We start from the raw sequence: 12,469 nt of genomic DNA on the forward strand, positions 1-12,469 counted from the left end.
AAAATTTATGTATATATACTTTTTTTCTTCTTATCCCCAAGAACTTTTGCCTCCTCTGATGTGGTAGAAACCTCCAAAAATGAACTGGAGAGATGCCTAAGATGTGCAGAGTGGTCTCTTACACAAAGATTACCATACTTGGTGCTCCTCATCCCCACCTCTTCCATGCCACAGCTGATAAAACCATGGATTAATATCCGGCCCCAAAGCAGCCCAAGGTGGGCCAGTGATCCATAAAGAGGCCCACATAAGGGCTCTTCCCAGTAGGGGCACTCACACCAGAGGATGACTGACGAATCAATCAAAGCCCCTATTCTAGCAAGAGAGGCTCTAACAGACACTGCAGGTTAGCTGTCCCCTAAGCATTCCCAACCCCCTTCTCCACTGCCTGCCTCAACCTCAGAGAAAAGAACTAGCTTCTTTTGTAGCTATAACAAAAACAAAAACAAAAAACTAGGAGTAGCCAAATGACCCTATTCTGACTTACTGACATAAATGAACAGCTGCTCAGTAAAGTTTCTGGGAAAGCTATAGCTTTTCCTGATAAAAAGGGATAAACACATTCCTTTGTCCTTCACTCATAGCCCTTTTCCCATCTTGCAATCATAAGGCAACATGTTTGACATCAGAGGTCAACACACTAAGAATGGTGGAGTGGAAACTTATAGCAAGCTTGGGTCCCTGAAAACTCTGCTGGACAGCTGAACCAATGCCAGCAACTGCTCCCCTCCAAAAGTTTTGTTATATGAAAACAAAAAACAACCTATTTATGTCATTGTAGTTGAGTTCTCTGTTACTTGCAGCCAAAAGCATTCCTAACTGATACAATCACTTTGCTAGTAACAGAATAGCAGGGGAGAACAGACTACTGGATCTGCCATTGGATCACGAGGGCAAATGCCAGACATCTATCTGGTTTACCACAGGAAACAACACTACAGTTCTCCAAGAGGCCTTGCATTTCTTTAGAGGGAGTTCTCTGCATTTCTTTAGAGGGAGTTCTCTGCATTTCTTTAGAGGGAGTTCTCTCTTCCTCACTTGCCTTTGGGGTCAGAGAAAGCTGGATTCTAGTTCTGGATTCACCATTTACTAGCTGTGTAACCTTCAGCAAGTTACTTAACCTAAGCCTCAGTTTCCTCATCTGCAAAATGGGAACAGTAGTAGCTGTACCTTCATCTCATAGGATTGTTACAAGAATTAGATAATGCATGGAAACCACTTAGTGTGTAACATGAAGCAAACACCCGGTAAGTATCGGTGATGATAAATCCTTTTAACTGAGGTAACCTGAGCATGGTCCAAGGGGGCTGGGAATGCTCAGGGGACAACTAACCTACAGGTTGTGATTAACAGTGCTAGCTTGGGAGCCAGTCTGCCTGGGTTTAGTCCAGTTCCTCTCTCCTCAAACCACCACCACACACTCCATACTCCCTACGCTCTGCTGAGAACCTTGTTTCTTATTTCACTGAGAAAAAGGAGGTATTCAAAAGAAAACTTTCACATGCTCTCCCCACCAAATCTACTTCCCTTCCTACATGTATACCCTTCACTTTCCTTCCCATGTTATTAATACACACACCACTAGTTGCTGTCAAGTTTACCCTGATTCATGGCGACCCCATGTGAGAGTAGAACTGTGCTCCATAGAGTTTTCAATGGCTGATTCTTTAGAGGTGGATTGCCAGGCCTTCTTCTAAGGCACCTCTGGGGGGACTCGAACTTCCAATCTTTCAGTGAGCAGCCGAGTGCATCCGCACTACCAGTGACGACCATGTTAGTAATACAATGTATGAATAAACTGTTCATATGACTATCCCACCAACACGTACTTAATCCCACTCATCTTTAAGGAATTTTGCAACTACAATTCTCTTCTCTTTCGTATCAATTTTTCTCTTTCTAGTGGATCATTCCTATCAATATATGAACAGTTAATATCTCCCACCTTAAAATACACACACACACACACACACACACACACGAAACAAACAAAAACACCCCCCTTGACCCCAAACCCTCCAAGTATCCCCCTATTTCTCTGTTTTCCTTTAAGAAAAACTGTCCTCAAAACAGCTGTCCACACTTGGTATCTCTACTTCCTCTCCTTCCATTCTGTTTTCAGTGCTCTCTGTTCGGACTTCTGCCCTCATCAAGCCACTGAAACTGCTGTTGTCAAGGTCACCAGTGACCTCCACATCACTAATCAATGGCCAATCCTCAGGCCTCACCTTACTTGATCCATGAGCATCATCTGACAGGTGATGTCCCCCTTCTTCTTGAAATACTGTCTTCACTTGGTCTCCAGGACTCTTCGTTCTCCTGGTGTTCCTCTCACTTCACTGGCAGCAGCTCATTTTCCTCTGCTGGCTCCTTCTCTTCCCCCTCTCCTTTCACAGGTGTTAGACCTGCATTACTATCTAACATTCCCCCTTCCAACTCCTGCTTCCTCGTCTTTTCTCTCTCACAGGTGTTAACCCCAATAAATCTCCTGAAGTTCTAACTATGTCTTGGTTCTGCTATCACCCTAGAACAAACTACCACGGTCTTAGCTTTGACAACAACGAAGTCTCCAGCTGGTCTCCCTGCTTCCACCTTGCCTTCTCCCTTTCCCACTCGTCTATTCTCCACATGGCAGCCAGGGGAATCCTTTTAAAACAAGTCTGACCATGGCACTCTTCTGCTCAAAATTCTCTAACAACATTTCATTGCCCTCAGAACAAAATCCAAAGCCCTCAGCATCACTTACAAGACTTTCCATGATCTGTTGTCCTGCTACTTAACTCTCCAACGTCATCTCCTGCCACTTGCCCCCTCACTCATCTGTTCCAGCCATACTGGTATCCAGGCTGTTTTTTGCTAAGCACACCCTGGCCTAAGGCAGGCCTTTGATTGCCATTCTCTCTCTGGAGTGTTTTTGCCCCGACAGTCTCATGGCTCACTATTTCACTTTATTCAGAGCTTGCTCAAATGCCACCTTATCAGAGAGGCCTTCCCTAATCACACTATCCAGAACAGCACCTCCTTCACTCTTGATTCCAGCGGTTCTCAGCTGGTGGTGATTTTGCCCCCCTGGGGACACTGGGCAATGTCTGGTGATATTTTTAGTTGTCACAACTGGGGATTCTACTGACATCTAGTGGATAAAGGCCAGGGATGGTGTTAAACATCCTACAGTGCACAGGGTATTGCTGTTGGTTGCTGTTGAGTCAATTCTGACTCATGGCAACCCTATGTGTGCGGAGTAGAACAGCTCCATACGGTTTTCAAGGCTTGACCTTCCAGAAGCAGATTGCCAGGTCTGTCTTCCAAGGCACCTCTGGGTGGGTTCAAACTGCCAGCTTTCAGCTAATAGTCGAGAGCTTAACCATTTGTGCCACCCAGGGACTCCTTACAGTGCACAGGATAGCCCCCCACAACAAAGAATTATCTAGTCCAAAATGATAGTGCCAAGGTTGAGAGCCCCTGATCTACCTCCTTATGCTACATTATTTTTTTCATAGCATTTGTCATGACCTGACAGTATTTATGTACTTATTTGTTCACTGTCTCTCTCTCCCACTAGAATCAGAGCTAGCTGCATGAGGGCTTTCTTATTTACTATAGGAGTCTCTTGGTGATGCAAACAGTTAATGCTCTCAGCTGCTCATGGAAAGGCTGGAGGTTCAAGTCCACCCGTAGGCAGCTCAGCAGAAAGACCTGGCAATCTAATTCTGAAAACTCAGCCACTGAAAACCCTTCAGAGCACAGTTCTACTCTGACATACATGAGGTCGCCATGATTCGGAGTCCACTCCACGGCAACTGGTTTTTATTGTATCCCCAGCACTCAGAACAATGCCTGGACCACGGGAGGAGTGAAATAAATATTTGCCAAATGAATTAACAACCAAAATTAATAATAAATAACCACAAACACTCTTTTGGCCTCTTATTTTGTTTCAAGCCTGTGCTGACCATTTTTCAATCATCAGCTCATTTACTACTCATGACAGTCCTCTGAGATGCAATAACCACACCCCTCAGCTATAGACGAGAAGGCTTAGCGAGGTATCATAACTTGTCTACACTTAGTAAGTGTCCATGTGAAGCCAAGATTCAAACCCATACCCAGCAGGCTCCACAACTCTGTTCTTCACTCCCATACCTTGCCATATACCACAGATGGATTAAATTTCCTAATACATTTTTCTTATCTTTGACTCAAGAATCCAAAATGAATGAAGCTAGCTAACCGAAAGGTTGGCGGTTCAAACCCAACCCAGTAGCTCCATGGGAGAAAGAGCTGGTGATCTGCTTCTGTCAAGGTTACAGCCAAGGAAACCCTATGGGGGCAGTTCTACTCTGTCACACGGGGTCGCCACAAGTCAGAATCGAATGAACAGCACCTAACAACAACAGGATCAAATCCGAACGCCTCTGGCTGGAAGTCTCATTAATCGGCTCCTCTTACCCCTCAAGCTTATTTCCTATCACTCTGTGCACTCTATCCCAAACTGTTCCTTTATTGCCCCTTCAACATGCAGTTCAGAGATTCCTGAATCTTATAGGGGCAGAAATCACATCTCTGATGCATTTGTCCTGGGCATGGAGCTGTGGCCTGGTCTTCATAGAGCCAGTTCAGCATACAAGACTTGACACCTGGGGTAGCAGCATCCCCTCAACCCCCTCACCTCTATATGCCTCTCACTCATGCCTCTGCTCTGGGCTCATTCTTCTTCCTAGATGCAAAATGCCCTTCTCCTGGCCTCCAAGAGTTAAAAGTCTGCATTTCCCTCAAGGCATAGCTCAAAATAAGCCTCCTTCCCACTCTAATCCCACTCCACTGTGCCTTTTCCTTTATTACGAATTATTTCAACCTATATAATATATAAAATCCATACTATACCACCATACATTCGCCTATCTTTACAGTTGTTTCATATAGCAAATATCTTGTCTTCCTGGCAGAGCTGGGAGCTCTGCAAGGAAAAACAATGCCTTAGCTTCTAATGCTTAAGTACTCTTCACAGGCCTTAGAATAGCATAGGACGCCCAGCAGACACCTAGCAAATATCCACCGAATGAATAAAATTAACAATGAGCTTGCGGTTCAACACGTTAAACTTCAGGTGTTCCTGGGGATACCAAGAGAAGATAGGAAATCAGAGTGAGAGTGATACATAGACTAACCAGCATATAATTAATCACGGCACTGGCAACAGATGGTGAGCACTCTGGGGCTAAGTGTAGAGCAGGAAGAGCTAAAGAGCTTAATAGAATGTCCATGTCTTTTGTGCAGGAGAGGGAGAGAAGTTAGCAGAAACAGATAAAAGACATTCAGAGAGCTAAGGAAAGAGCCAGCAGAGTAGAGAGTTAACTACGATACAAAGGGAAATTTAAAGGAAGAAAAATGGCTTAACATGAAGCAGGAAGTCAAAGGGTATTTGAATTGAGAAAAGATCTGGCAAAGACGTATCAGAGAAAGACCATGGAGAGAATGGGTCCAGAGTAGTTAGAATAAGGGACAGTTGGGGATGGAAATGGTACATCCATCCACCTGAAGAGCCCAGGATGCCACACACTGCCCATCTGAGATGTTCAGCGAAGTACGCGTTACCTAATCAGCTAGCAGACATAAATAGTAACCCAGGAGGGCCCAACTCCCGTTTTCCTTCTACTACAAACCTGCCAGCAGGCTTAGATCAATTATTCATCATACTTGGGGCAATTATTTGGAAATCTTTTGAGTGATTCAATTTCATTAAAATTACATCATGGAAATGTGACATTATGAAGGACTGTGAACTGACTGCAGAAATATAGGGAAGCTCTGACATGAGCAACTTACCTTTGGGTCACTTCCAGTTCTTGTACACTAATCATGGACTGCAGCCCTGGTGGCACAGTGGTTAAGAGCTCAGCTGCTAACCAAAACGGTCAGCAGTTCAAATCCACGAGCTGCTCCTTGGAAACCCTACGGGGCAGTTCTACTCTGTCCTATAGGGTCGCTATGAGTCACAACTGACTCGATGGCCCCTAATAACAATAACAATAATCATGGACTCTCTCTCTCAGCTCACTGGTGTTATAAATTAAAAATTTATTTTATAACAATGAGAGGGAGAGGAAGAAGACAGGCAAGAAGGACAGTGAAGTGTTGACAGGACCCTTTTAGATAAAGAAAGTGAAGAAGCAGCATTAGACTCTGCCTCTCTCAATACCTGACGAAGGGAACACAAAAAAATTAAAATTTAAAAAGCCAAAAATTCACCATCATCAACCAAATAAGGAAAGGGATGCAAACTTATTCCAAAAAATCTCAAAAGAGTCAGCCAAGGAATGAAATAGAAGATTCTGCTTGCACTGCCTGAAAGCAATAATCAGGAAAGGAGTGGCATCCTGAGAATTCTCTCAAATACTCTCCAATTTTGGGGAGTAGTGAATGGGTACAGAGGTAGTGAATGGGCAGCCCCAAAAAGTTAAGGAAAAGCCCTTGACGGTAGAAGCCTGCATATGCCCAGATGCTCAGGAGTGACAGAGCAGACCACCAGGGCCAGCCGCTGTCCTAGGCACTGGGTCAAATTGGAGGGACTGCCTAGAGCTGGGGTTGGGGGTAGAAAGACATCCCTGGTAAATGGAGGAGGCCCTGGGACAGGGCTTTTAATGGAATCTTGGGAGACAGGCCAGAGGCCAGCTCTCTCCCAAGAGGCTCACCAAGCATAAGTGGAGCTCGAGCCCTCTCCCTCCCACCCCTGCCTGAGGCTGGAGTAAAATGGAGAGAAAGTAAGCTAGCATTTGAGTGGGGAAGACAACTGGTCCCAGATAGTGGGGAGAGTAGAGTGTCAAGGAAAATCCACTTAAGACTGTGTATGGGCAAATATAAGGTTGGGACAATATAGGTGCTGACATTAAGCATGGATAAGATGAAAAGAAATGGCACGGGATCTATGCAGATATACCACAACAGAAGGAAGAATGGAAAGAAAGGAGGTAGGGAAGGAAAGAAAAAAAAACACCTCAGGAAGTCGGTCAGGGAGAAAAGAGTGCCGAAAAGTGGCTCTTCCAAGGCCGTCTCAAGCTTCAGAAGAACTCAGTAGAAATAAGAATCCAATAAAACAAGGGCCCAAAGACAAGAAATAAACCAACAGAATGTGGTAAAAAGATTGCAGAGCTAAGGAAACAAACCGAGAATCAGATGACACCAATACAGAGCTAATAAATCAATATTAGCAAGGAAAAGAACAGACGCGACTGAAAATTAAAGAAGGCACAGAGTAAAGGTCTGAGATTATTTCAGTGGATGCTGGGGAAAAAGGAAAACGATCATCTCCCCCAATCAAAGGGAATGTGACAGATATGGAAGGCAAAGGTGACAAAACAAAGAATAACTGGTTTCCTGAAACAGAAAATTCAATCAGTGTAACAGAGAAAATATTCAGAAACATAACACAAAAAATTTTCCCTGAATTGAAGGAAGGAGTAAATCTGGTCTCAGAATTCTCCAAAGCCATGTTGAAAACCATAGGGAAATGGAACAGAATTATCTAAAAAGATCTGAGGGAAAGACTGTGGCCCTAGAAGAGTATACCCAGTCATGTCGTTTGTCAAGTATAAAGGTAACAGCAGAAATTCTCAACATGAATGAGTTCAAAAATACAACTCTCCATTCTACAATTAATTCTACTCTCTAGCACTCATGATCAGAAAAGCCTAGTGGTGAGCACAGAATCCACTGAAACGTAGAAACCATACTGCATCTGAAAGAATGAGGAGTGTAGAATGAAAAATAAATGTGATCAACTCTGACAAAGTAAAAATAAAACAAATAGCAAAAACTGAGAGTGGGGGGACGTCATAGTTTGAATTATGTCCCCCCAAAAATGTGTGTATCAATTTGGCTGGGCCACAATTCCCAGAATTGTGTGGTTGTCCTCCATTTTGTGATTGTAATTTTATGTTAAAGAGGATTAGGGTGGGATTGTAACACCATTCTTACCCCGGTCACATCCTTGATCCAATGTAAAGGGAGTTTCCCTGGGGTGTGGCCTGCATCACCTTTTATCTCCTGAGAGCAGAGAGTGGGAACCTCATATCACCAACAAAGCAGTGCCGAGAGGAGAGCACGTCCTTTGGACCTGAGGTTCCTGCACAGAGAAGCTCCCAGACCAAGGAAAGACTGATGCATCACAAGGACCTTTCTCCAGAGCCAACAGAGAAGAGAAAGCCTTCTCCTGGAGCTGATGCCTTGAAATTTAGACTTGTAGCCTACTGGACTGTGAGAGAATAAACTTCTCTTTGTTGAGGCCATCCACTTGTGGTATTCTTGTTAGAGTAGCGCTAGATGACTAAAGACAGATGAGAAAGGATAGGAATGAGTAGAAATTTAAGTATGAATCCCCTCATCTTTCACAGAAGGAAGTCAATTTTTCTGTTAAATATATGGAAAGTTAAATATAATAACCTTTTATTTTAAAAACAATAGCACCCATGACACAACCTATTCTTTGACGTTATTTCCATGTAGTTAGTTATCCATCCATCCATCCTTTTAATTAGATATCTGAATAGAAAGCTGTCTAGAATGATGGCTACCAAGATTTTAACATTAACAGGGAGAAAAAGCAGAGCCCAGAGAGAAGTGTCAGCACCCACCAGTTTCACTAATACACCCCATCCAAACACCCACATTCCTATCTCCATCCAGGCCTTTCCTTGAACTCCACAGTCATACATCCAAGCTACTTATTCAACATCTCTACTTAAATATCTAGTAAGTATTTCAAATTTAATGTGTCCAAACTAAATTTTTAATCTTCCCCATCCAAACCTACTCTTCCCTCAGCCCTCCCCATTTCAGTAAATGCAGGTCAAAAACTGTGAAGCCATTCTTGACCATCTCTTTCTCACACATCCCACATCCAATCTGTCAGCAAATCCCACCAGCTCCATCTTCTCACCACTTTCTCTACTATCAGCCTAGTCCAACCATTTATTCTAGACTGGATGACTACAGCAGCTTCCTAACGGGTCCCCTACTCTGTTCCTGCCCCTACAGCTGTTCCCCAACCAGCAACCAGTGATCTTTTTAAAGCATAGGTCAGATCATGTCATTCCTTTGCTCAAAACCCTCCCAGGGTTTTCACCTTACTCAGAATAAAACCCAAAGTTTTCATCATCTCCTATGCAAGCTCCTGCCTCAGGGCCTTTATGCTCACTCTTCTCTCCACCCTGAATACTCTTCCTTCAGAGCCACAAGCTTCATCCTCGTGCTTCATTCAAATCTCTGCTCCAATAACCTCCTCTCAGGGAGGACTTCTCTGATCATTCTACAAAAATGCATCCTCACACATTTATCCTCCATTACAGGGAGCAGTAATTTTATCTTCTCGTTCACAGACATATCCCTAGAGCTTAGAATGGTATTTGACACAAAGTAGGTGCTTGATATTTGTTAAATAAACGAATCAGTGAAAGAACTCAATATTTTATTTTCCCCAAAACACTGAAAATGATGTCTTTCTTTACTTCTGATTGACCAGACTACTCTATGGATCATTACAATGCAGGCAAATATTATTTCCTCTTAGTGAGCAATACATGGAAGTTATGAGAAACTCTAAAAAGTCCAGGGTTCAAAGATGGTTTCTGGTCAATCCCATGTATGTGTGTTTGGGGAGGAGTCCCTGGGTGGTGCGAACAGTTAACACGCTTGGCTGCCGAAAGAAAAGTTGGAGGTTCAAGTCCACCCATAGGTGCCTTTCAATAAACCACTGAAAACTCTACAGAGCATAGTTCTACTCTGACACAAATGGGGTCGCCATGAGCTGGAATCGACTTGATGGCAACTGGTACTGGTGTTTGGGGAATGGTGTGTGCTAGGGAGGGCAGGAGTAGTCACCAATCCAGTCCCTGATATGTACAAAGGAAAGTTCTAGGCTGCTTTATCCTCCAGTTATGACAGAGTGAGAGATCAGAAACTAATGTCAGCTTAACGGTACCTGTCCCTGTTGGGTCACCTCCCTGGATCATGAAGTCTTTGATGATCCTGTGGAATTTGGTGCCATTGTAATAACCTCGACGAGCCAACTCAGCAAAGTTCTTACAGGTCTTCGGAGCATGTTTCCAGTACAGCTCCAGCACAATGATTCCCATGCTGTAGGGGGAGAGAAGAGCACAGCTCCTGTCAAGAACAAAGGTACAGCAGACAAGAATATCACAGGACTACTCTAGGATCCTTCTAAGTCATGAGATTGTGACAACCACTGGATTTCATGTTCAGCAAAGGAAAACAACCCACTTCAAGTAAAATGAACAGAGATGTCACCTTTGAGTAAAACATGCAGAGGTTCCTGGTACTTCTTTTAAGCAAAATAACAATTGAAGGTAAGTCAAAATCTTAATACCTGATATATAAAAGTAAATCCTTGGTCATCTGAAACCAATACAACCAACTGATAAATTAGAAAAAAAAAAACACAACAACTTCCACTTAATTTACAGATTAAAAAAAAATGAGGGCATTAAAATATCAGTTCATATTTATTTATACATGCATGGGGGCGAGAACTGGGTAGATCAGACAGGGAGGAGAGGAAGATTTGTCAATGAATACCTTTAAAAATTTTTTCTATTTTTGAACCACGTAAATGACTAACTATTCAAAAGAATTTTTAATGAAAAAAAGTACAATTTGTGTGTGTTTGGAAAGGAGTGCAACAAAGGCAAAATCTGATCAAACCTTTGCACCTACCCAATGTGATGAGTGCGTTTTTTTTTTTCTCCTAGTACTGCTAAGGACAGGGAAGAAGTAAGAGACTAGGACAGATGTCTTCTCCTCCACTCCATCACTCACTAAACTTTAAGCTCCAAGAATATGAGAACTGAATCCACTCTGTATAGCCTATGGAGCCCTGGTGACGCAGTGGTTAATCACTCGGCTGCTAACCAAAATGTCGATAGTTGGCACCTAACAGCCATTTCTGAAACTATTACGTTTCTTGGAAACGCTATGGGGCAGTTCTGCACTGTCCTATAGAGTCTCTATGAGCTGGGAATTGAGGGCAATGGGGCAGGCTGTACAGCCGGGATACCGAGCGCCTAGCACAGTGCCTTGGACATTGTAAGCGCTCTACAGACATATGTGAAATGTGCTAGAAAATAGCTTTCTAATAGCCTTTCTGCCTGCAACCCAACGTGGATTAATGGTTATTCTGTGCAAGGCACTGTTCTAGGTGCTTTTGCCCTCACAGAGCTTATATTCTGGTGGATATTTCTTAAACATAGGGATTAACCTTTTGGAGTAACAATTGGGAAGTCTTATAGAATTTTGAAAGGTTTATACCTTTTGACTCAGTAATTTCAACTTCCAAGTATTCCTACTCTATGGAGACTACCCTAAGTGCCTAAGAATACAATACGTGCATTCCAGTATTACAGCAAAAATCGAGAAGCAATTTAAATGTCCTTCAAAGAGAAATGAGTAAAATATGAAATATCCATACTATGGTAGGCTACTTGTATTATTGCATGAAAGAAAAGCAAATTACAGCAAGACCATATGACCTTATTTTTGTTAAAAAATAAAACATAAAAGAGAGATGTTATATGTATATGGAAAAAGATCTGAAAGATCATTCAACAAACTATTAATAGTGTTTATGGGAGGAGGTGGCTTTCACTTCTCACTCTATACACTTCTATACTGTTTGGATTTAAATTTCATTTTCTAATTAAAAAAAAAATTTTAGCAAGGGAGTTCAGTAATTATTTTCAAGTTGGGGCCTGAGGAAGGTGGAGAAGATGGCCAGGGAGCAAGAGCAGCATGGGCAAATACAGAGGGACTGAGAGAACTCTGTGCTCTTGTGGAAAGCAGCTTGGGCATGAACAGAAAACAGACAGAGATCACCTTGAGAAAAATCACCGTGAATATCATGAATGACCGACTAAGAGGTTTAAACTTTATACTGTAGCAGCAAGAAGTCACTTAAGGTTTTTGAGCAGGCTCTCTTGTCCCACTTTGGAAAGATCACTTTTTTTTTCCCAAAGAGGTAATGGAATGAATGGGGCTACAGAAGCTAGCGTGTGAAGCACAGACCAGGCTCCAAACGAGGTTCCCCCACTTACCAGCTGTGTGGCTTTGGTCAAGGCATTTAATCTGTAAATTTTGGCACTTCCCCTGCTAAAATTGGAGGAGAGGAAGTGGAATAACATCTACATGATTTCAGTTGCTAGGATCAAGCTAAATGTGATGGCATATATCAGGGGATTGGCACTAGCTGCTTGGTGCTTAATTATATTGTTATTTATTGTATCACCGACAGTGGGGAAAATGTACTTCTTCCTGTGTTCTCATAATTTGTTAATGCACTGTAGTACTTATCGTGTAATTAATTACATATCTGTCTCCTTCACTATACTGCGAGCTCCAAAGGGCGGGGCTGCGTGTTTCATCCACTTCCGTACGTTCCAATCCCAGATCCTACGTGCCTGGC

At 42.9% G+C, this 12,469-nt stretch overlaps 1 protein-coding gene across 1 annotated transcript in view; it reads right to left on the minus strand.

The window, feature by feature from the left end:
- Nucleotides 1-10,158, minus strand: part of PPIL1 (peptidylprolyl isomerase like 1) — a 15,299-nt gene extending 5,141 nt beyond the window's left edge. The window contains exon 1 of the mRNA XM_004379412.2: nt 9,977-10,158. Within this exon, the coding sequence (XP_004379469.1) occupies nt 9,977-10,130 (154 nt within the window). The 5' untranslated portion in view covers nt 10,131-10,158. The remainder of the gene's footprint in view (nt 1-9,976) is intronic.
- Between the last annotated feature and the right edge of the window lie 2,311 nt (nt 10,159-12,469).

This window comes from Trichechus manatus, unplaced genomic scaffold (genome assembly GCF_000243295.1).
Source record: "Trichechus manatus latirostris isolate Lorelei unplaced genomic scaffold, TriManLat1.0 scaffold00065, whole genome shotgun sequence".
Taxonomy (NCBI): domain Eukaryota; kingdom Metazoa; phylum Chordata; class Mammalia; order Sirenia; family Trichechidae; genus Trichechus; species Trichechus manatus.